General features: G+C 45.3%; 1 protein-coding gene across 1 annotated transcript in view; it reads left to right on the top strand.

Moving 5' to 3' along the window:
- Cdc42 (cell division cycle 42) overlaps window positions 1-7,225 on the top strand; it is a 39,984-nt gene extending 32,759 nt beyond the window's left edge. Inside the window, exon 6 of the mRNA XM_027399757.2 lies at window positions 5,738-7,225. Within this exon, the coding sequence (XP_027255558.1) occupies window positions 5,738-5,827 (90 nt within the window). The 3' untranslated portion in view covers window positions 5,828-7,225. The remainder of the gene's footprint in view (window positions 1-5,737) is intronic.
- Window positions 7,226-24,417: the final 17,192 nt, after the last annotated feature.

Below are 24,417 nucleotides of genomic sequence, written 5' to 3' on the forward strand. Positions count from 1 at the left end.
GAGAAGTTTAGGGTGAGGAGTTGGGTGAGAAGAGCCAGGATACCAACATAGTCTCTGTGTAACAGGTGCTGGGGGTACTGAGGGGACCTGGAAGTCAGCCTGTGCTTTGAGATGCTAAGGAGCACCATAGGTAGCCATTTGTCCTTCTGCCTGGTAGAGGGGAACTGCCAGAATTTGGATCTGATGTTCCAACCTTTTGTTTGTGATAAGACGCAATGTAGTCTCTCTTATAACTGCTTCTTAGCTGAAATTAGGACATTGTTGTCAGGGCCCAAGAAAGCTGGAATGCTGGTTTAAGTAAGGCTCTGGGGTAGGGGAGGCCAGGCTGCTTTGGAGCAGTCTGGAATGCTAGTCCAAAGCAGGGGCTCAAGCCTGCCAGAAATTATGTCAGAAGCATCTAGTTTACATTAGCTTTCAGCAAATCCAGGCCTTGCTGGTTCTGAAGTATTACCTGAGGCTGGCATGTTTGCATTCTGTAGTTGTTTGGAAATTTTGGGGGACAGGTACAAGCTAGGAACAGAAGGAAGATAAGGAGCTTTGTGGGGTAGGGGGGTGGGGGGGTGGGAGGAGGTCGTAGGTCTTTATATTGGGTATAAACTTGAAACTTCCAGGCCTGTGATCCTGGTAGTTGGGGAGAAAGGGTGGTGGTAAAAGGAATGCCAAGACCAGGGGGAAGGAGAGAATCCATCCTCAGGGACAGCAGTAGGCAGGAAAGGTTAAGCTATTGATTGACAGGAGTACTTATCTGGGGTCTGTTTGACCTCTTATAGGTGGGTCCAAGTCTTGACTGCCTGAAGCTTACATGAATTTTTTGAAAGTTACAAAAAGATATGTTTTAGTATTACCACTGATGTAATCTGCACTGAAGTCCTCATTGTAGAAAAGCAGTTAACAAATGTCTGTAAACCAAAGATGTTTTCAGCACAGCGAGAATTACTTTTAAGTCTGTATTTAGAAAACAACCAAAGGAAATTAAAAATTTTGAGCCTGTGATTATAATAGTCTAGATCAGTAGCTTATCAGAACTCCAATGTTAAAATTTTGAATTTTTTTTTTTAAACTTTCATCTCGTGTGTGTGTGTGTGTGTGTGTGTGTGTGTGTGTGTGTGTGTGTGTGTGTGTGTGTGTGTGTGTGTGTGTGAGAGAGATCTCCTGGAACTGGAGTTACAGATAGTTGTGAGCTGCCATGTGGTGCTGGGAATTGATCCTGGGACCTCTGGAAGAGCAGCCAGTATTCTTAGCTGCTAGCCATCTTTCCAGCCTCCTATTTATCTATTTTATGTATATGGGTGTTTTGTCTGCATGTAAGTCTGCACAGCAGAAGAGGGCATCTGATCCCATGGAACTACAGTTATAGACAGTTGTGAGCTACCATGCGAGTGCTAGGAATTGAACTTAGGACCTCTGGAAGAGCAGCCTGTGCTCTTTAACCTCTGAGCCATCTCTCTAGCCCCCAGTCCTGTGTTTTTGAGGGTATTATTTTCCTTTTGGAATTTTTCCCTGGCCATTTCTGAGTGATGTGACTGGAAGTCCTCTTGGAGCTGAGTTCAGCGAGCAGTGAATGAGAGTTTCACATGCTTGTGCAGTTCAGTCTTTGGAGGCTTTATAGCATTGTGTTCTCCTCTTGCTCTAGCAACATACAGGAGAAAGGTTTCTTCTGGCTCACAGTATAAAGTACAGTCCTTCATGGTGGAAGCCAAGGTGCAGGAGCTTAAGCAGCTGCTCACAGGCATCCAGTCAAGAGATGGACAGATGAGTGTGCTAGTGCTTTGTCCTTATCCAGTCCCAACTCCTCTTCCCCGGGGAATGGTTCCACCCCCATTCAAGAAAGGTCTGCCCATATCAATTAATGTAATCAAGTTCATCCCCCACAAGCATACCCAGATGCCATTTGCCAGATATGTCTGGATTCTGTTAAGTTGATAGTTACTAACCATACATTGTCTATTCCTGGTTCTAGGAACAAAGGAAAGATTTTGGTAATGATAGAGGTTACTAATATAAGTCCAGTTATATTCATTGTGCTTTTTCAGCAATTGTTCATTTTTAATATTGTTGGGTTTTTGATCAAATGCATGTCAGTGATATAATTATGCATAGTTAGATTTTTATGAGCGCTTTAGTGTACATAGGACCAGATGCATAATTTAAACTCTCAGCTTTTTACTTGGTTGTGTATTTAAACATTAAGCTTTTGTACTTAACCATTTCTGTAGGATAACTTTAAGGCACAATTTCTTAGTTTCACATCCCCTAGCCCAGTTTAACAGTTGATCTCATTTTTGAAGCAAATATTTAAAAAATTCTCAAGAGCTTATGGGGAAATAGAGGTGAGTGGGCCAAGTGGACCCAGTTTTAGGTCACTGGTGAAGCTTATTTTAGACAGTTGGATACTCTATGTAAGAGTTCCACAGTATGAGCAAATTATCAAGTTATGTAGAAGTGTGGGAGTTACATAGGAAAAACATTTTTCCTTCCAGATTCTGAAGTTAGGAGAAATCAGAGGGGTAAAAGATAGAAAATAGGGGCTGGAGAGATGGCTCAGAGGTTAAGAACACTAGCTGCTCTTTCAGAGGTTCTGAGTTCAATTCCCAGCAACCACATGGTGGCTCACAGTCATCTATAATGAGATCTGTTGCCCTCTTTTGGCAGGAAGAACACTGTATACATAATAAATAAATCTTAAAAAACAAAATAAAATGGGGTTAGACTTGAGGTTCTATTGTTGATTCCTCTATAACTAAAAGTTTTATATAATAATACAACTAGTAAAGCCAAGATTAGCCTTGTTTCATAAGGTAGTTGTTGATATTTTCCTGAAGTAAATAAATACACAAGAAAGGATTGTTTTTTTGATTATTAAAAAAAATTTTTTTTTTGAGACAGGTTTCACTCTGTAGCTCAGACTGGCTCCAAGCTCAGACTTTCCTCTCTGCCTCCTGAGTGCTGGGATTAAGCCACCTCACCTGGCTATAAGTTCCTTCTTCAGTGGGTTGTACCCTACTTTCTAGCAGTCCTCTTCCTCTGTTTATAGTCCTTGCAAAGTATTTCCCTCCTACCCTCTCATTTCTTCTTATTTGCTTGTGAGGGTTCATGCAGATGTGTGGACAGATTGCAGAGGTACTTTAGTGTTTGTGTACTGTTTCTACTGGGAACATGATGTAAAAGAGGAAAACATTTAAATCTCATTTTTTGATTGCTCTCATTTATTTTGTATAAAATGGATTGTGTGGGTATGGTTCCTCTGAGGGTATGTAGGGTATAAGGAGGGTGGTCCAGTGGATGACACCACTGGGGCTATGTTCTGGAATTTTTGGGAAATTTTTTACTTATGAACAAACTGACCTAAAGAACATGTGAAACTGTTGTGGGTGGTAAACCTGTGGCCTCAGGGGTAGGTGTCTGGGCTGGAGAGTTCACTGCTGCCAATCCCATAGCCTTGGAGTTTCTGGCAGAGCTGTAAGTGTATTTGTAGCCTGGTCCCTGTAGATGTGAGGATGTTCTGTTTCCATTCCATGCTCTGTGCGCTGGATCCATGCAGACATCTGAAAGCATCAGACTGCTTGCTGACTTTCATTTTGAGACCCCATTCTTTGTTTCCTTATGACTTGGGTTGGTGGTTCCTTGCTCTAATAACATTGCTGAGTACCTGAAGTGCATGCTGTTTCTGGGGTCCATTCTTCATAAACTCCTTAGAGTTGCTGCTACTGTTGCACAGGGAATACTCCTGAGTGGCTGGGAAACTGACTTACTAAACCCCGATTAATCCCATTCAGATATGTCACTGAACCTAGAGACATGTAGCATGCCTGTTAGTTGCTATTTGTGCCCTTCAGTTATTCAGGGGCTGAATTCACAAAAGCCTGGAATTCTAATAGATTTATTTCCAAAATATGTATGTTGCCATCATCATTAGTAATGTTGGGTGAATCTCACTTTTTCGAACACATCTATCTTTTATTTACATAGCTATTTTTTTCTTCTTGAGATTTTATACCAAAATGTAATATTAGATTTCAGTGTGTGATTTTTTAGAAGTTACATACTGTATTTTTTATTAGTTTTTTCCTTGCTTAGTTAACTTTTTTTGAGTTGAAATTTCTGTTCAGTTATCTACTCTTCTCAGTACTCTCTCACTCAAGAGTGAACATTCTAGTGTCTCCTTCCTTAAGCACATTGCTTCTGTGAATTCAGCTCTTTTAACCCAGACTGCTGTTGTATCTGCTAGTCTCTAATCCTCTAACCTGGCTGCTATTCTCTCTCCTCCCCTCTGTCTTGTAGAGAGGTCTGAAGAATGTGTTTGATGAGGCTATCCTAGCTGCCCTCGAGCCTCCGGAAACTCAACCCAAAAGGAAGTGCTGTATATTCTAAACTGTTTTCTCCTTCCCCTCTTTGCTGCTGCTTCCTGTCCCACTACTGTAGAAAGATCATTTAAAACAAAGGAATAAAACCATCCTGTTTGAAAGCCTCTGCGTCTTCTTACTCAACACATTAGAGCAAACTCTGTATTCATTTTTGATCATGAATGCAATATCTTAGAATATTTTTTGTGATCAGTAGTCACGTTAGACTTGTTTAACTTTCTGCTGCTTGAGTTGCCTGATGCTCAGAGCTTTTAGTTTGAATTATTATTGCAAAAAGGAATGTGGCCTGGCATTAAGAATGATGTCTCAGAGAAAATAAGAGTTTTAACCCTTCTAGATGTTAGTTCTAGATGGAGAAAGTATCACTAAACATCATTTTACTCAGTAATTACTGATTGTTAATTGTAATTGCATGACAAACTGAAAAGGTTGACTTGCTAGTAGAGTGTATCGGGGAAGGGAGGATTCTGTGGTTTTCCTGTGTGCAGTGAAACTTTGTGTTGCTCTTTCTTTGGCTATTGGTGCTGTAGGTGGAGTGTTTGTCATTCTGGGGTGGGGAAGGTATCCATGTATCTGCTACTGCTTTATACGAGTTCATTGTTGTTACACATTATCTCCTAATCCTAGCATCCATTTAACAATTGACTTAAGGTTTGCTGATGTTGAAATGTAAAGCTACTGCCTTTATATTTTCCTGCTTTTGATTTTGTTGTTGTGAGGGAAACATACAATTGTGGTTATCTTTACATTTTGAAATTAAAAATATACAATTGTTTGTATAAATGCCTGGTGAAGCTTTATTCCTATTGCACTGACTGGCTCTAACCTCACTTTTCTATCAGGTACCTGCCTCTTCTTCCTTGAATCGCCTTGGCTCTGTCTATGTAGTGGGATAAAGGGAATTCAAAGTGAATATATTTATAGCTGCCATACCCTTGCTGCCCACTTCCTGCCTTCCATATAACATGGATGCCACTGTCCAGGTGTATTCTCTGTTTACATGCTGCTGCTCCATCTGAATGCAGAGCTGCTTCCCTTGTTCCTACCTACAATGTTCTTGCAACACATCACACAACTCATCGAACGATCGAATGACATGTGCTTGTTTGCTTCTTGTGATATATATTGGTTTGCAAAAACTATCTCTGAGGACCACTCACAAGTGTCTACTCATCTGTACCAGCATTGCTGAATCTCTCCTGTGCCTGACGAGACAACTGGGTGAAACAAGATTGTTAGGTTGAGTTTCAGGGTTATTAATGTTTCTTTGTTTGCCCACTGTCTTTGTGGTTTGACTGTTTTAAAGATGAACTCCAGTTCTGTTGTTATACTGAAAATCAGATTGCCCATTTCTTCTTTCTACCCCTTTTCAGAAAGGCCTAAAGAATGTGTTTGATGAAGCAATATTGGCTGCCCTGGAGCCTCCAGAACCGAAGAAGAGCCGCAGGTGTGTGCTGCTATGAACGCCTCTCCAGAGCCCTTTCTGCACAGCTGGTGTTGTCATCATACTAAAAGCAATGTTTAAATCAAACTAAAGATTAAAAATTAAAATTGGTTTCTGCAATAATGACAAACGCCCTGCACCTACCCACATGCACTCACGTGAGACAAGGCCCGTTGGTATGGCTCCCTCCTTGCCCTTCCAGTAATAGTTAATTTTGAATAATTGTGTATTGTCTGAAAAGTGACGAGTGTTAGTTTTTGTTTCCTTGTTTAAAAAAAAAAAAAAAGATCCCACCAATCTTTTGTTTTGTTTTGTTTTGTTTAAAAGCAAGGCATGCTTGTGATGACTTTGTAACAGACTAATTTGAATTGTCAAAGCTGCTCCCTGGTTCCATTTTGGAGAGCAATCTGGAGCATCTTAGATTCCCCCCACCCCCAGCCCTTCTCTCCTTTTGGGGTGTGTGGGGAGGGTTGTTTCTTAGTCTTGTTTTTTAAAATTTGTTAACCAGTGGACAGCCCTTAGCAGGAGGACAGATTATTTCCACATTCCACTCCCCAGGTCTAGTTTAGCAAATGTGTCCCCACCTGGTGCTCTTAGGAAGGAGTGTAGAAACGCCTCATTTAATAACATACTCCTTCTTGAAAGTTGCCTTTTCTCTCCACCCTTGAGTGGATCCAGTCTTTGATGAAACTCATAAAGGTGGATGGAAGCTGTCTTGCCCCTCTTTTAGGATGCACTCTGTATGTGACTGTGACTTTCAAGGGTATTTATTTGCCCTTTGCTGATTTGGGGAGGGGGGATAATTTCTAACTTCTTTCATTGATAAATGAAAAAAAAAGTATTGCACCTTTTGAAATACACCAAATGGATTGAGTTCCTAATTAAAAGAAGACGTTCTTTTGCCCCTGTCAGTCATTTTCTTATATGCTTAGCATAGATTTACAACTGACTGTAGTGTTCCTTGATTCAGCTGAAGACCTGGTACACAGGGTTCCTTAAGGGATGGTGCTAGAAGACGAATGGTTATGAAGACTACCATCTCCTTTCAGGTGGTGAGGTTACAGGCCTGCTTCATTAAGAAGCTATGAGCATGTGGGGTGGGGAGCATACTTAACCAACATGGGGACCAGTCAGGGCTATCCCCTTTTTTCTTCCATGCCTCTGAGGAACCCTTGAACAACTGGCTGAAGCTTTCACATTCAAGAAAAATGGCAAGAGCCTCATGACTCTTCATAAGTGTTAATAGAGATTTATCAGATTATTTTGTTTGCAGGTTCCAATTTTAAAAAATGTTTAGGTAATCTTCCCCAGTCCTAATCTTGTGGATTCGTCAGTGCTGAACCAATGCTTTCTTGTGTCCCAGTTCTTTGTATATGAATTCTTTTCAGATATATTAAACAAACAAAACCCTTCATAAGCCAGCCTGAAGGTCATTGTGTTCCCTCCGCCTCTTACTTTTCAGGTATTTAGAACTGAGGATGTGACTGTTACATGACATCAACATCTGACAAATTTTGGATTAAAATTTTAAGGCTTTATTTTTGTTTTCTGGCAGTAAACTCGTATTGTTTTCCTCCACATGTTCAGGTTTATGCTTTCCCTCCTGAATTTGAGAGCAGCTCAGAAATTCCTCACCTTGTATGCTGAGTAGATCAGAGCAGTTGTTAGTGCAGAAACATTTGTGAAGATCTCATCTTGTGATGTTGGAAGGCAGGGTTAGCATACCCCTGGAGTGCAGCGGGAAACTACAGCACTCGTCCCAGCCTGCTCTCATCGGTGGCTTTCAAATTTGATTACTTAAAGTACAGCTTGCGTAGTGAAACTTACAAATAGTTTTCCATGCAGCCAAGTTTGAGGATCACTGCTCCTAGGGAGTTGTTAATATCATATTACAAAGTTTTGTTTTGTTGATGTGATTCATTTTCTTTGGTCCGCAAGAATGATACATTTACCTTTGCATTATACTGATTTGTTTGAGAAGCTAGAACATCAGTCCAGTTCAGTGCAGGCTCCATGGGGACTCAAGTTTGTTATGATTACATTGTGCTAGAAGTAAGCAGGGCTGGGTGGGAAGCGGATTGTTTGAAAGAGGCACATTGGAGGTTTACTATTTTTTGTTTTTAATTGCATTTTTATTTATTTTGTGAGTGTATGTGTGAGAAGGCCATGGCACGTGAACTCTTCTTTCTTTCAGCAGTGGATTCCATGATTAGCCTCAGGTTGTTAGTCTTGGCGGCAAGTGTCTTAGTCAATTGAGCCATGAGCTGCTAACTTGCTGGTTCCTGCTTTGCATGTTTTAACCAGTGCATCTTGCTTTTTGACCATTCTAGGGAGAGGTAACTGGATCTTGCCATGATATTTTGGAGAGCAGAGATGTCTGTCCCCATCATCTTAGTAGCTGTGGGTCCTCCATTGTGGCTCTATGTCTGTCTTAGAACAATGCTTAGCTCAACATTTGGCTCAGAATAGTTACTGGATAAGCAGTTTACTGGGGCTGGGGAGTGGGTAGGTTGGTAGAGTGCTTGCTCTGTACCCAGGAAGCCCTGTTTTCTGTCTGCAGCATGGGAGGTAGAGGTCAGAAGATGAGGTGCCCATGATCATCTTTACCTGCCTATAGTGAGTTCCAGGTTAGCCTGGGCTACATGAGACAGCCTCAAAAACAAACACTGTATACAGTGGCCCTGCTTAAGGATTGAAAATCAAGGATGGTGGCACATGCCTGTAATCTAAGCTACTGGGAAGTAGAGGCAGGGGGATCAGAAGTTTGGGGCCTCCTTGGCTATTTATGAAGTTTGAGGCCAGACTGGGCAACTCAAGGTCCTGAGGTCTTACTCCTGCCCCCACCACACCTTAAACATCCCCATACCCAAACAAGCAAGAGCCAAGTATGAGGAAAGGAGCTTCCAATCACACCCCTATGTTAGCTTTCCTTGTTCTCTGTAAATCATTCTCTGTGTCCACCAGCTTTAGAGCATGGTGGCATAATTATACAGAGAAACTGAAGACCTCACCAAGTGTATTCTGTTTTTTGCACTGCCATGTAAGGTGTTTCTGGGAGTCTTTTCAGAGTGCCCCCCCTTCTCTTTAAAACCTCACTTTGTAGCCATGGCCATGGTAGTGTACTATAAACCACAAGGACCTCCACTTTCAGGTTGTACTCAGCTAGAACCTATGAGTGATTTCTTTCAGGCAGCATGTGGGGGCAGTGGGGGCCACATTTAAGTACATTGAAATGTTCTCATTCTGTTGCTTGGAGGATGCCAACGAGCTAAGCTAGCTTAAAAAGTTTGTTTCTTCTCAGCAGTCATTGGTAAATTTAATAAGTAGTATATTTAAAAGCGCTTCATGCAAGCAGGGTGTTGTGGTGCACACCTTTAATCCTCGCACCCAGGGTGGAGATCTCTGTATGAGGCCAGCCTAGTCTACAGAGTTTCAGGACAGCCTGGGCTACAGACTCTTGCTTAAAAAAAAAAAAAAAAAAGACAAAAGAAAAAACGAAAAACACTTGATGCACTGGAGACTATAACAGAATCAAGTAGCTAACACCTGCCTTCTAGTTGGAAGTTTCTTTCTCTTACAGTTTTGACAGCTGTCTTTTCTTGAATAACTGTGGTCTCATCCTACTTTGAACTGTTCCCAAGTCAAAGGCTTGCCTGTGTGCATACTATGACACATTAATTTCCTAGTATTTAGTGAGGATGTGTCCCACGTGAGACACTGGAGACACTGGATAATGAATGTCAAGCAGTGTCTATGTCATCAGGCAGAGTAAAGATCTCAGTACCTACTCTAGTTGCTGTACATATGCTGCAGTACCCATAGTCCTCTGGAGGCTATTATTGGTATGTGACCCACTGTCAATCAACCCCCCATAAGACTGTGAAAGTCACTGGGTAACTGTACTAGAGATTTTTTTTTTTTTTTTGGAGACGGGATTTCTCTGTGTAGTTTTGTAGACCAGGCTGGCCTCGAACTCAGATATCTGCCTGCCTCTGCCTCCCGAGTGCTGGGATTAAGGCTTCTTTTTGTTTTTGTTTTTTGTTTTTGAGACAAGGTTTTCATTGTGTAGTCCTGGCTGGCCTGGAACTTGCTTTGTAGATCATGCTGGCCTTAACTCAAGTAATCTGCCTGCCTCCCAAGTGCAGAGATCAGTTGTGTCACTGCACCTGCCTCTGCCTCCCAAGTGCTGAGATGAAAGGTGTGCATCGCCACATCCAGTTTGTCATTGTATTTTATGTGTTTGGGTGTTGTGCCTACATGTGTGTTTGTGCACTACATGCATGCAGTCCCTGGGAGGCCAGAAGAGGGCGTCAGATGCCAGGGGCAGGAGGAATGGGTGATGGGAATTGAACCTGGGTTCCCTGGAGCTGTAGCCAGTGCTCTTAACTGCTGAGCAGCTCCACTCTGCACAAGTGGTTATTTTATGTCATATTTAGGTATGAGAATTTAAAACAAGCTAAGGACAGGTGGGTGAACAGTTTTGTGGTCATTTCATAGTCCTTGTGTTTTGTAATCACAGAATTGAGAACAGTCCATATAATCCCTTAATTCTGTAAATGGTGAAGAAAATGAGGCAATTTAGACATCTTTTCCCAACACAGCTGTATGGCAGCTGGGATCCTGGCTTCCCCTTTACAGTGTTTGCCTGCAGTTAGCCCCAGGTTTGAGTGACAGGGCCCCATCCTGTTCTCCTCAGCACTGAGTACTGCGTTCCATCTATGCTTTTTCCTAGACACTTCTGTCTGCCTTTGGGTAGTGTGGGCATTAGAGCTAACTACTGATAGAATTGTTAAACTTTGTGAAGGTGGATATTTGCCTATTAAAGGTATATACATTAGAGTCCTGCATTGCAGGAAGACTGAAATATATGTCTTAAGGGGATGTTTAAAATAATTGTGTAGATTAGTGAGGCCAGGATGTAAAGAAAGCTCTGCAGCAAGTGTGGTGTCATGGGTGTCATTGCAGCCTTTTTCTGAAGTAGAAGGGACAGGTTTTAGAGGTAAAGGTGAGTGTAGTACTCTGTTACCTATTGGAGTATACATCAGAAGCAGCCCTGACTGGTCTGTCACATCCTGTCAGCAGTATTTCAGGGAGCTCTGGTCCCTGGCCACTGTCTGCTCTCTGTAGGAATTACTGACCCTCAGGTATCCCTTGTGATGGAGGTATTGTGTTGATCTTATTGAGCTGCCTTCTGGCTTCTGAGTTCTTGGCCTGTCTATTTTGCTTATTCTGCTACTTTTACTGGAGTATACCACCAGATTCCAGGAGTCCCAACATGCTAATCTTAGCCACTCACCCCCAGTATGCCAACTAAAGGTATGAGCAGTGCCAAAAGCCAAGAAAGGAGATTTAGCTTGCAAGGCCATGTTGGTGAATACTGAAAAAGGGATACATTGAATCCAAGTCTGTCCTTGGGGGTTATAAGCTTTATAAAAGTGTATGGGAAGAATTGGGCAGGGTCAAGAGGTATGCATAATTAAGCCACTGGTCAAGGTGTGGTCTGCTTGGTCAGTGAATAAGTTCAGGTTCTGCAGGATGATGTGGTGAAGTTACTGCTTGAGGCTGGCTCTATTCTGGTTCCCAGGAGATTACAGCTCCTGTTGAGGGTGATCTCATCTGGTGTGATCTGTTTGAGAGACTCTGATGGTCTGGAATGCAAAGTGACTGCAGGTTTAAGAAAGTGACTGACGGCTTCCAGGTGCCTTTATGGGTGTCTAGAACAGGACACTAAAAGCTGAGAGTGAAGTGCCTCAATTACTCTTATCTTTGTGTCTTTAGCCTCAAAGGAGAGTGAGATAGGTATCTAATGTGCCTGTGTGCAGAGTCAAGCATCATTCTGACCTGGAAACCCATATAGCTGAAGTTACGGGTATGAGTGGAGTAGGTGCTGTAAGCAGAAGCACTTTCTAGTACCTGATCCTGTGTTATGTGAGGTTTCATGGAAGTTGATGTGTTTTCTCCTCAGGAATATTTCAGTGCACTCCCAGAGGGAACACAGTAGCAGATTTCAGGTAGTACGGATTAGTGTTAGAAATGAATGAATAAAGCTGTTCTCATAGGCTGAGTTGGGCTTCTAGGAAATACATAGAAATCATGGTTGCTTTGTTCCTTTTCAGAAGATTTCCTGATCTGTGTTATCTGTCTCATCTCAGTAAATGTTACTGTGTTACTGCTGCTCCCTGTTCCATCAGGTGGATAGATTTTTTTCCCTTGATTATTTATTTAGGTTTTTTATTGTTTGTTTGTTCACTTTTTGTGGGACATGGTTTCTCTGTGTAGCCCCGGTTGTCCTGAACTCTGTTCTATGGACCAGGCTATCTTTGAACTCACAGAGATCTGCCTGCCTCTGCTGAGACTAAAGGCATGTCACCACTGCCTGGCTAGGGTTGATTTTTAGCTGTAAAGGATTAAGCAGGTAGTACCCACTTTTGTGGATTAGCTTGACAGTCAGTTAATTTAGGTATCTGTCCAGTCCCAGAGGCAGAACTGCTGGAGGCTGTTACTGAGCTACTTCTGATCATGAACTTTGGAGCAGCTTTAGGAAGGTGGGAAGGCCTGTGCTAATACCACACTGTCTAGCTCTTTAAAATGATTCGAAGCTGGGCGTTGGTGGCGCACGCCCTTAGTCCCAGCATTCGGGAGGCAGAGGCAGGCGGATCTCTGTGAGTTCGAGACCAGCCTGGTCTACAGAGCTAGTTCCAGGACAGCCTCCAAAGACACAGAGAAACTGTCTCAAAAAATAAAATGATTCGAAGAGACCTTTAGTAAGAGTTTTCTGACAAGAAGCTTTTGGATGGTAGAGATTAGGGCCATCTAGTGGTAAATTTAGGTTAAAACCCTGGCAGTTGAATCCAGATTGCACTCTAATTTGGATAATTGAGGTTTTTATCAGCTACAGAAAGTAATAGAGCTAACTTTACTGGACTGGGAAGACCAGTAAATTGCTCAAGAGGTCAAGAATTAGTCTAGAAATTCCATAGGCAATCAAAATGTGGAATCCATGGAACTTCAACTTAGGGAAACTGCAGAGCCTTGACTGCTATGCAGTCTTGGGGACAGTGTGTGAATGCCCCTGTACTTCATTAGGGTGGAAATAGTGGTGGGCTTTATGCCTGAGTATGGGGGCTGACTGAGATGATAGCTTTTGCTGTGCCGTGCTAGTACTGTGAATTTGCACTGCAAAGGGGAGAACATGGCGTGTGAAATGTTGGCTGGTGCCACTGTGGTGTATGTCAGAGATATCATGTTTTCTCTAACCAGCTATAGATTCACTGACTCGTTCTTCCTTGAGACAGAAGCTCATGAATTCCAGGGAGGATCTCTTGTACCCCATGTTGGCCTTGAACTTTCTGTAGAGCTGAGAAAGACCTTGCTCACCTGCATGCTGTGATGCTCGACATGGACTGCCATATTTTTATACATTGCTGGAGATAGTCAAGCACTCTACCAACTGAGCTACACCTCAGCCTCAGATTCAATGTTTTTTTTTTTTTTTTTTTTTTTTGAGAAGAATGTTAACAGTGCAAAGAAGTTCCACTTTATTTAGGAAGAGCCTGATAAGAGGTAGTATTTCTCCCCAGCTATTTAATTTTATAGAAGTGCTTCATGTACACAGTATTTAGTTCCCAAAGCTCCAGAGATCTTGCTGTTGGAAATGACTTCTGTGCTTTTTGATGTCCCTGGATAATCAATTTCTGAAGATCAGACAAGCAGTGTGGTTTTCTGTGTCTCAGAATGGTAAGGAATGTCCTTAGGTCGGCTAACACAAGGATCCTTCTGGAAGGAATAAGAACTGCTTAAAACCATCCATCTCCCAAATGGCTTTTATGTAGAGACAATGTACTTTTAAAACATTGCTGAGAGGTTGTCTTTGAGATAGAAACTGGGATGAAAGCTGTCATAGAGAGAATGAAAGTACTTGGGGAGTTAATGGACAGAACAGGAAAAATCATAGTTGTGGATATACAGAAGAGGGTAAGAAACCAGGAAAGGCTTCTGCAAAACATGAAGTGTCAGGGCTGGGGATGTAGCTCGGTGCTTGTCACTTGCTCTGCTGCTCCCATTGATGCCATTTATTAATTGATATGCAGAAATAATGTGATGTATGACTGTGTATGTATATGAGTTAGGTGCACAGCTAAGAATTTCTGGGTGGGAGCCTGGGTAAATATGGGAGAGCCTGGGCATGTTGAGGAGTAGCCAAGGGTCTTGCTCCACCACAACATGAGAACAGGTATGCATAGTGAGAAGGGGGGGTGGCACTTAACACTGAGGATCACAGAAGAAACAATGCATGCGGGTTTGCTGTTGGAGTAAATAGCTGTGTTGACCGAGTGCAGAGTGTGTATCACACTCAAGTTCCTAACAGCCTGTGAAGCTGTTAATGAAGATACCTTCATTGGCTGGAGAGGGACTTTGATTCGTAATTCCCTCATGTCTGAAGCCAGAGTTAGAATAGACCTTTCTGACTTAGAATCTGTGGGTTTGACTAGTATTCTCTGGAAGTAAAATCTGTGACTAATCACACAGCTGAAAATTGTAGCCTGAGTGTCTCACAGTGGTCAGGGCCAACAGTGCTAGAAAAGGTCTTCTGTGCAGGGCAGGTAAGTTGGGAGGCAGCATTTTAGAGAAAGAGATTTAGAGCCAGCACTGGAATAAGGCACCCTTTCTTTGTGTGACTTAGAGCAGTGGTTCTCACCCTGTGGGTCATGACCCCCTTGACAAACCTCTTGTCTTCAAAGAACTTACAATTCATAACAGCAAAATTACAGTAATGAAGTAGTAAGGAAAATACGTCTACGGTTGGGCATAAAGGGTCGCAGTGTTAGGAAGGTTGAGAACCCCTGGAATAGGGGATCTTGAAAGGGCTGAGAGTCTAGCTGTGTGGAAAACAGTTGCCTAGCCTACCCAAGGCTCTGGGTTTGATTCTCAGCACTGACTGAGAAAAAGTGAGTTTCCAATTTTTTAGTATCTTGAGATGACTTTGATGCAGACATGTGATCCTAGCACTTAGGAGATAGGGGCGAGAGCAGGCCGGGCCTGGGTTAGTACCCAAGGCTGGAAATGGAAATCTGGCCCTAGAGCCTGCTTCCCTCCCTTCATTTGCTCCGAATTAGGTTGACAGTTGGTCTCTGGCTGCATCTTTCCCAACAGAGGGTCTTAGCCATTTTTGGGTTTACCTGACTCTGTCACATCCCTGTGGAGAGAGGCAGGGATAGTTGGTGAGAGTGACATTAGACAACTTGGTATTGTAGTGCTGTGGAAATGGCATTCATAGGCTTGGGGTTTGAGTTTATCTCTGACTACTCCCCTGATTGCTAACTTGAGGCAAGTGAACATTTCCCATGTGAAGTGAAGGTAGTTGTGTTTCACCGAGAGTAGAGGATTGCTATATTTAAGGATGGAAAGGGGTAGGTAGCACCGTCACTTTCCTTGTCATTGTCAAGCAGGGCCACTTGGGCTACTCCTTCTGTCACTGCCCAGTTCTGAAGGTGTGGGGAATGTGCCTGATGCCAGCCATCTGGTCTTTGTGGCGCTTCAGAGGACTGTCCTGTCCTGGTCTGATGGAGGGCATCTGGGGCTTCCTTTCTGAAGAGCTTCCTTTTGGAAGCCCTTTCTTCTGTTAGCTAAGGGCATAGGGATACTGGAGTAAGAGCCGTCTCTCCGCCTGGATAGTGGACAGTACCTGCGAATCCTCCTGGCCTCTAGAGGGATCGATGTCACTGCCTGCACTGAGCCTGCACTCGCTGCTTTGACTGCCAGCTTATTCCAAGACCCCCAGGGGACTTGAGCCGTGGTTGTGCTTCCTGCTGCAGCATGGTTTTTGATGTTCCCTTCTGCTTCTCCCACTGTTCTGATAGTATCACTGGGGAAAGCTCTGGGAGTTGGAGACCCAGGTTCTGTTTGGGGTATTTGATTTGTGTGGTAGAACCCTATTACAGGAACAACAGCTAGCGGGAGCTCATCATGGTGGCACATCAGTTTTGCTCTGCCCTGCTACCCCAAGCAAATTGAGCTGTGTGCCCCGCCAGTGCATGGGATGTTACCAAGAGATTTTAATACTATTGATGTAGGCTTTCCTCTAGCTTCTTAATTACCCCCACCCTCTGTTTTAATAGCTTGGACTAGCCTGGACTCACTATGTAAAGAAGGCTGGCTTTGAACTCAACAGAGATCCATCCAGTTGCCTCTGCCTTCCAAATGCTAGGATTAAAGGAGAGAACTAAGAAATATTTGCTAGCTGTGGATAGATAACTTCTGATACTGCTACTTCTACTTCCCAGCAGGCATGTGCTACCATGCTTGGTTTATGCTGTGCTGGGAGCCAAGCCTAGGGCTTGGTATATGTATTCTACTAGTGCAGTGTGTGTGCGAGAGAGAGAGACAGAGAGACAGAGAGACAGAGAAAGAGAGAGAGAGGGAGGGAGGGAGGGAGGGAGAGAGGGAGAGAGGGAGAGGGAGAGGGAGATAATATTTACAACCACAGCTCCACAGCTGCTAGGGAAGATTTTATACACTTAGAACCAGGCTTATCTTCGGTCCCTCAGTTTCTGAGAGGACAGCCTGAATTTGAATAATGCTCATTTAGGGGCAGGACTAACCTGGGTCATACAGCCCTAGTTAGAGAACAGGACAGCAGGTTCTCCTGAAGGAGATTTTTGCTATTGAAGAGTTTAATAGAACTTAAATATATCACAGGAAACAGGAACTCTGGGGAACTTCTCCTGATATGGGCCAACTAAACTCTACCCAAGTCCTTGGAAGACTGAGATGAAGGGAGAATCAAGAGCTGGACTGTTGTTACTGTGCTGAGGCTGTGTTCCTCGTGTCTCACTCTGGCATGACTTAGCGCATTCAAATATTATCCCCATTGGTACATGGTGCTTCTGTAAAAGTAGACAGAACACATCTTCAGGAAAGTAGATGATCAGGGGAAATAAACCGTAATCTGATAGTGCTCAAAATCCATAGTAATTCTAAAATTATATCCAGCCAGGATCATAAGAAGCACCCCCCAGTCTACCCCATTGCCTTTGGAATCTCAGCAGCCTGCCTAAGCAGTCAGCTTGTCAGGAAGCCCCTACTTCTGTTCTGGGTTTTCTCCTGGAGTCTACAGGTATCCCAGAACAGAAGCCCCTGAGCCCTTGAGCTATTCCTTTTGAACCTCCTACCCCTTCTTTCTAGTCCTAAACAGCCACTGGGGCTGTATCTGTCACCCTAAACTTTCTCAGTTTGGAGGTTTTATGTATATAGGGTGGTACACAATGTAGTATTTTGTGGTTGGTTTCTTTCACTTAGCATGTTTTCAGGGGCCTGTGTGACTACTTCATCCCCTGTCTGCATGAATTCAAGGCAAGCTCTGCTACTAAGCCCTAGTCCCTGCCTGCTTCATTCTTTGTCCTGTGACTGTCAAATTTTGCTTATTGATCCATGGGTACACATTTTGGTATGGCTTTCTAATTCTCAAATGGGGAAATGGAGGGGCGCAATGCGCACATGTGTGCCTGGGGCTGGAGGAGGCTGGTGCCATCTGTTTGCCTGGGCTGGTAACTGGCGAGAGGGATCGTGCAACTTGCAAGGACTTGGAGAAGAACTGAAGTTGCTTTGAGTTTGGAGCCTCCTGGTCTCTTCAGAAGCAGTTGCGTTGCCTGAGGGAGACTTTGGCTGTCTGTTTCCTGCTGTCTTCTGCAGCCTGGGATGGATTCTCTTTCCCTAACTTAGCTGTTCTCAACCTATGGGTAGAGACCCCTTTGGGCTAGCATATCAGATATTTACAGTTCTTAACAGTAGCAAAATTACAGTTAGGGAGTAGCAATAAAATAATTTTACAGTTGGGGGTCATCACATGAGGAACTATTAAAAGGGTCGCAGCATTAGGAAGGTTGAGAACCACTACCCTAACTGAAAAAGGGTATCTGCCTACCTTCAGTGTTGTGAAGTAATAAAGGCCAAACATCCCTCAGTAGCCCTGTCTGAATGGCACCATGGACCAAAGAAGATGGCCTTGAAGTCGCTCTGTAATAATGCAGAATATCCACTAGGTGGCAGAGAAACAATAAGAAAAGGCTGGCCATTGTTGCTCAGGTCTTAAGAAGGCTACTAGTTTGTTTTTTCTCATTCCCAGTGAGAGCAGACTCCAAAACTGCTGCGAAAAGAGTTCCTAGCTGTCTTGTCACCTGCAGCCTTACTTTGACTCTCGAGAAGCCTGCTGTCCCTCCAAACCAAGGATCCTGTTTCCAGTTCTCAAACATCGTTTGCCAACCCCCTAGTCCTCAGTCTGCAGGATTCTTGTGAATTTATTTGCCTTTTAGGTGACCTTCAGCCAGGATCATCTTTTTTAATTGAGGCATGTTAAGTTTTTGATGTCGGATTGCCTCTGGGGAGCTTTTTGCCTGAGACGGCCTCTGTTGTAGACAGACAGGAATAATGAAATGTAGGTAGGGATTTAGGAGGAATTGGTTTATTTCAGGACTGGTTGGAATGTGCAAACAGTGCATTAGGACCCTAAGATCCGGCAGCCTCTATGTTTCCCCTGGTTCAAAGCCAGAATGGGAAAATAAGGAAAATGCTTAGCATCTTCTTGGGCCACTCAGGATTTCCCACCGTTCAGTTTTTCTTAGTGGCCTTCTGCTCTCAAGGAGGGTAGTTGTGTTCCTAGTAGAGTACAAGCTCCCTCATTTGCAAAGCCCTGGAGATGGAGGTTGAGGAGAGCAGGGGTGAGGCTACATTGCTAGATGGGCAGTTGGAAGCAGCCTCGAAATATTAGGGGTCCCATGAAGAAAGCTTGGATTAGGGAGACACTAAATCTCTCCCACTGAGGCTCTGCTGTCAAGTGAATGGAGTGTCTGGGCAGGCCTGTAGCTTAGACTGACAGAAGTAGATAGATCTTGGCCCTTTTTGTGCCTCAGCAGGTCTGTTCCTGCAGTGCACTAGGAACCAGCTGGCTCCGGGCTCATGCTGTGTGATAATGTCTGTTGTCTTAGCAGGTGTTTGAGCCTCTGCTTGGCACTTTTTTTTTTTTCCCTAAATGACTGTATATTCCCAGGTTTTGTGCATGTTAGCTAATGTGATATTGAACATAGTGAGTTCAGATGTTTGACAAGAAGAAAAGCAGGGAGAGAGGGCCATCAGGAATGCAAAAGAAAACTGCAAGGAAAAAAAGCACATGTGGGCCGTGATGTCATCTGTTTATAAAGCTGTCACAGGCTGCTTTCATGTTCATCTTTGCAAGGGCTGGTATGGCCAGTGGAACAGGTGTTTATTTTGCAAATGAGAAAACTGGTTTAGAGTTGAGCTTTACAAGATTTTACAGGTTGAACCCAGGCCTGTAGGTTCTGTGCTCAGTGCTCCCTCTGCTTATATGCCTGTGATGCCTCTTTCCGGCCAATGAGGTTAGAAAGGTCAGGCATAGCCTTCCAAGTCAGTGTGTCAGATTCATCCTTAGCTCTTCTCATGGCCCCGTGCTCCCTTCATGAAGTCGTCACTCACCCTAGTGACAGGCTGTTGCCTTTACTTGGTCAGATTGAGGTGGAAGTGACTCATGGGAGACCAGGCTGTGGCTTTGGCTTCTGGATTTGTCTCCCTTGTATGAATTTTCTCCTTTAGATGTTAAAGGGGAGCCTCCCTTCCCACTGGGGTTTAGACATTGGAAGCTGTGGAAGAGAGAGCATTGGGAAGAAGAGAAAGCAGCATTGAGGGTGCTTCAGGAGTCCCAGGATTCAGAGTAAATAACTTCAGAGTCTATACCTTCAAAACTTACTGCAAAATAGTGTCAGGTGTCTGCAGTCCAATACTTTCACTTTGGAAAAGCCTGTTCACCTCTTGGAGGTTTTGTTCTCCATGCCTGAAAGTTAGGTTCTGTGTCTCAGGGCAGTTGAGAGGTAGAGGCGTGTGTGCAGAGAATAGTTGTCATGCCATAGTTGTGGCCTGAGTGATCACCACCTAGTTAACCACCCTTTCCCATGTGCCGCTAAAGGTTGGGCCCTTGATCAGCTCGTGCTCTGCTGGGCTGGGAACAGGAGTCCAGCCCAGGCCTGGCTCTTGGGAAGCTAACCCCATGGGCTGTAGAATCTGATGAAACTGTACTTTCCCAGGAGAAGGGGGAGGATGTCTTTAAACTTGCTGGCTGCTGAGCCCTGGGACAAAGGGGAGACAAGCCCCAGGGCTGAGACAGTCATGTCTTTATTATCTCAGATGTCTCAGGCCTGTCCCCCCTCCTGGAGATATATGGCCGGGAAGGCAAGCTCCATGGCCTCGGCGTGAGTCCAGGTCCTAGGAATGTCTGGCTGTTTTATAGCAAACGGGATCACGCACAACAGCCCAGCATCCAGGCATCTCCACCCTAGCAAGCTCATTCTCCCCGCCAACTTGTAAAACAGTGGGACCTACAGCAGTGACACAGGCTCTGTGGCTTGTGGGGTCCCAGCCACGTCCTGGGCACTGATGAACCCCTCTGAGGCTATGGGCACAAGGCCAGTGGTGAAAAGCTCCATTGAACCCAGGGACCCCTTTAAGGCCAGACCCTGCCAGCTCAGTTCTCACTTGTAAGCTAAAGGCTGCCCTGACTCAAGCCTGTTTCTCCCCCTTTTTGACCCCTCGGGGAGCAGCTGCAGGGAGCCACTGAGAAGCCGTGTTTACAGATGCACTTGGCATGGGATGAGGAGACCAGCCATAGTCCTTGAGTTCCAGTGTCCAGCTGCTCCCAGGTGCTGGGGAGTCTTCTATTCTGGGCCCCAAAGAAACAAGCCCACACTGTTGTCTTTGGCTGAGGCTTCAGGGACTTGGAGATGAGGAGGCCAGGAGACAAGATGGGTCAGATGGCCATTCAGGGTGTCATTTATAATAAAGCCATGTGGGCTGGCCCTCCAGAGAGGCCTTATGCAGGGACCAGGAGTCACCGGCCAGGCCAAGGCTCTCTTCTGGGGCCCTGGAAGGGGAATCATGGGGACCTGGGCTTTAAGGAGAGTTGATGAGGAAGAGGAGGGTCCAGAGTAGTGGTTCTTAATGTGTGGGTTGCAGCCCTTTGGGGGGGGGGTCACATCTCAGATATCCTGCATGTCAGATATTTACATTATGATTGATAACAGCAAAATTACAGTTAGGATGTAGCAGCAAAATAATTTTATGGTGGGGGCAGGCGTCACCACGACATGAGGAACTGTGTAAGAGGATGGCAGTGTTAGGAGGGTTGAGAAGGCCTAGAGTACCAGGCATGGAGCTGTTGAATTGTAGAACTGTGGCAGACCTGAGCTCATTCCTCTGCTTTCCCTTGTCAGCTCAGTCTGCCCTGCACCTGAGTCCTGCTTCAGTTGCCTGGGCAGCCTTTCCCCAGCTTCACGCCTCAGTTCTTCTGACCTTTATTCAATGCTGCCCTTCATGGAACTGAGGCACCATATCCTATTTTGAAGGATTGCATGGTTGGGGACACAGATAAAATGTATAAGCCATAAAGTGTGTCATGTCGTTGTGTGTGCTGGGCGATGTGTTAGTGTGCTTTTATCTTCAATGCAGGCAACCTTCCTACAGTTTATCTTCAAGATCCACAGCTAGGGAGTTATAGAATTGGGGTTTGCTGATCTTAAAGATCTTTCCTAATAGACAGCCCTGAGGGGGGAATGACAGCATAGCTGATGACCAGAAGGGACACATGGTTCAAAATGTCCACTTGGGAACCGCTGTTGATTTGTCTCCCTAGGTCCAGATCCTCTTGTGTCTCCCTAGGTCCGGATCCTCTTGTGTCTCCCTAGGTCCGGATCCTCTTGTGTCCCCCTAAGGTGTGGATCCTCTTGCTGCACCAGGGAAGCTCTGTGGCTTTTGAGAGGGAATTGGATGGGAGTCTCTTCTCATTCCCCTCCTTACGCTGGAACTCTTGTTAAGCGGGGGCCTGCTTTGGTTCATAATGAGCATCTGAGCAGTTTGGGACCAGCAGACACATGTTCTGTTGAGACTGTTAGAGACTAATAGGTCCGAGTGTGGAGTGCCACCATCAATGTCTGGCTATGCCCACTGGCCTGAGATGGAGAGGAGAGTGCATGGCTCAGGGAAACCAACCTGTGCTTTTCAGTTCCCATAGCAACCTTCAGCTGCTCCAGATGGGAAGGCCGAGACTAACAGCTAACCTATCTGAGGTCACCTGGCCACGTGGGGCCACCCAGATCTCTGCAGCTGAAACTTCCAGGCTTTTAGTACCACACTGAGCCTGAAGGGTGAGTCAGACTCCCTCTTATTTCTCCCTTTTGATTTGAATGACTGAACTGCCCCTCCTCCCAGCGTCTCTCCATCAGCCTGACTTCATAGCAGCCCATGTCATTAGTTACTTCTCTAGATCTGCTGCATCTCCACGATGATCAGGGTGTCCCTCCCACCTGTGATAACCATCAGCCATTTCTGAAGCATCACAGGCCGCTTACCTCTGTCCAAAAAGGGGTGGGGGTGGGGGTGGGGAATGAAGGGGATTCAGAGAGAAGGAAGACCCAGCAGTGCCTGGTGCCTGCTGAGTCTGTGGGAGCAGGGCCACTCCTCCTGTCCCACCATACACTTCCTGACTCCTCAGGAAAGGGTCAGGATACTTACTGGCTGATGACTTTCATCTGGACCCTTTAGAGCCCTTCCCAGTCTGCATGCAGACTCCACTGTAGTCTGACTCGGTCTCCCCATAATAGGAAAGTGGAGAGTGGCTATGTGGACACAAACTTTAGAAGACCCAGTCTGGTCCTTGGCTCTGTGGCCTTCTCATTTTCAGAAGGGAGCCAGAGGTTACTGAATTGCTTCAGGTTCTGCAGGCTGCTGGCTGAGGCGCTGTCAGGAGATAAACAACATGTCTTCTCTACTCCTGGTTAGGCGCTAGCTGAAGCCAGCCCTCTTGAGGGGTCTACTTGTTTATCTGTCCTTATATGGTTGGTTTGTCAGTTTCCCAGGGAAAGATCTGTTTCGCAAGTGACCTCCTTGTTTGCCTGAACTATAGGAGAAAGGACTCTCTCATCTCTTATACCTTGGCTCTATGCTGAATGTTCTGGAGCAGGGGTTCTCAGCCTTCCTAATGCGTCATCCTCTAATACAGTTCCTCATATTGTGGTAACCCCCATAAAATTATTTGCATTGCTACTTCATAGCTGTAATATTGCTACTGTTATGAATCATAATGCAAAGATCTGCATTTTCCAATGGTCTCAGATGACCCCTGTGAGGGGGGTTGTGACCTACAAGTTGAGAACCACTGTTCTGGATCCAGGTGTCATGTAGCCCCAGAAGGTTTGGTTGGTGGGTTGTCAGTGTCCTACCGGCAAGGACCTGGGAGTACATCTGGCAGCCTTGGAGCAGGGCCTGGAGTCTGCCACACCATCTGGGCAGGGACTGCAGAGGGCTGCTGTTTCCTGCTCCAGCTTCCTCACTCTGCCTTGAAGAGAAAGCTGTTTGCAGGTTCCCTTGTGGAGACAGATAAGTTCTGTACAACCATAGACACTGCTGTGTTATGGGGAGGAGGCGGACTCAAGGCTCTGTGTCCCCCTGGCTAGAAAGCCACGGAAGCAAGTGTAGGACACTGGCAGTTACTGGCGAGGCTGGTGGGACTGGGCAGGGCCTCTGCTGACAAACAGGCACCTGACCAGAAAGCCAAAGCAAGTGGTGTCTTCCCTTCTGTGGGCCTCAGTCCTCAGCTTTCACATGCACACAAGTCATACATGCCTCTGGGCCGGCCTGTCTGACAGGAAATCCATATGTTCAGCTGTCGCTTTTGTCTGTGACAGATGCTGGTAGGTGGTTTTCCTGTGGGCTTGATCCACAGTGCATGAGGTGCTCTGAAGATGGCGGTGTTGAGCACTTGGTGACCCACTCAGTGACCCTAGGGGATGGCTGATACTTTCCCAGGTGGAAGCTCCAAAGGAGGTTCTTGCCCTCCAAAATTCATCTATAGCCTTTGTCTCTCACAGGAGCCCTGTGAGGATTCAATGGGTGAGGAGAGGGGGGGTCTTTGGGTAGATAATGAACCAAACTGAGAGTGGAGGGCTTATCTCCAGAAAGACATCTCAGGCTTAGTAGGACTGATGAAGGTGAGATTTGTGTGGAATCAACAACAGGAGTCTGTCCCAGGGACTGCTGAGCTGTCTAAACTGAGTGCCCCTTCCCACCTCATTCACACCCCCGATCTAGGCCAGTTTGTGGCTGTCTCCTTGACAACATCTCTTCCATTTGCCCATTTTTGGGTCTCCCCTTGTTCTCATGTACCAGCTCTGCCCTCCCCTTTGTCTTGGGGATTCACCTTTAACCTCACCAGGTCATGAGGATGTGGATGGGGCTAGATTTTGGCTGTGCTTCAGGATCCAGGATGTTCTTTAACTAGACTGGTGACAACTGTTTGAAGGCAAGGGCCTGGTGTGGCCTACCTTTTGGCTCCCAAGTCATTCATGGAGCCTGCATCCTTGGACCAGACCAGAGTTGCCCAGCTCCTGTTGGCCTCAGTTGTTGGGTTGGCCAAGATGGCACAGGCCTTTTCCCTCACAGGTGGCATGGGTGGGGGAGTGTACTGAATCAGAATGCATGGCTCCCAGGGTCCAGCTTCCTCTTCCCGGCTGGCCCAAAGCTTGGGAACAGTGGCTGTCTTTCTGGGGCAGC

The sequence above is a fragment of the Cricetulus griseus genome, chromosome 2 (assembly GCF_003668045.3).
Source record: "Cricetulus griseus strain 17A/GY chromosome 2, alternate assembly CriGri-PICRH-1.0, whole genome shotgun sequence".
NCBI lineage: Eukaryota > Metazoa > Chordata > Mammalia > Rodentia > Cricetidae > Cricetulus > Cricetulus griseus.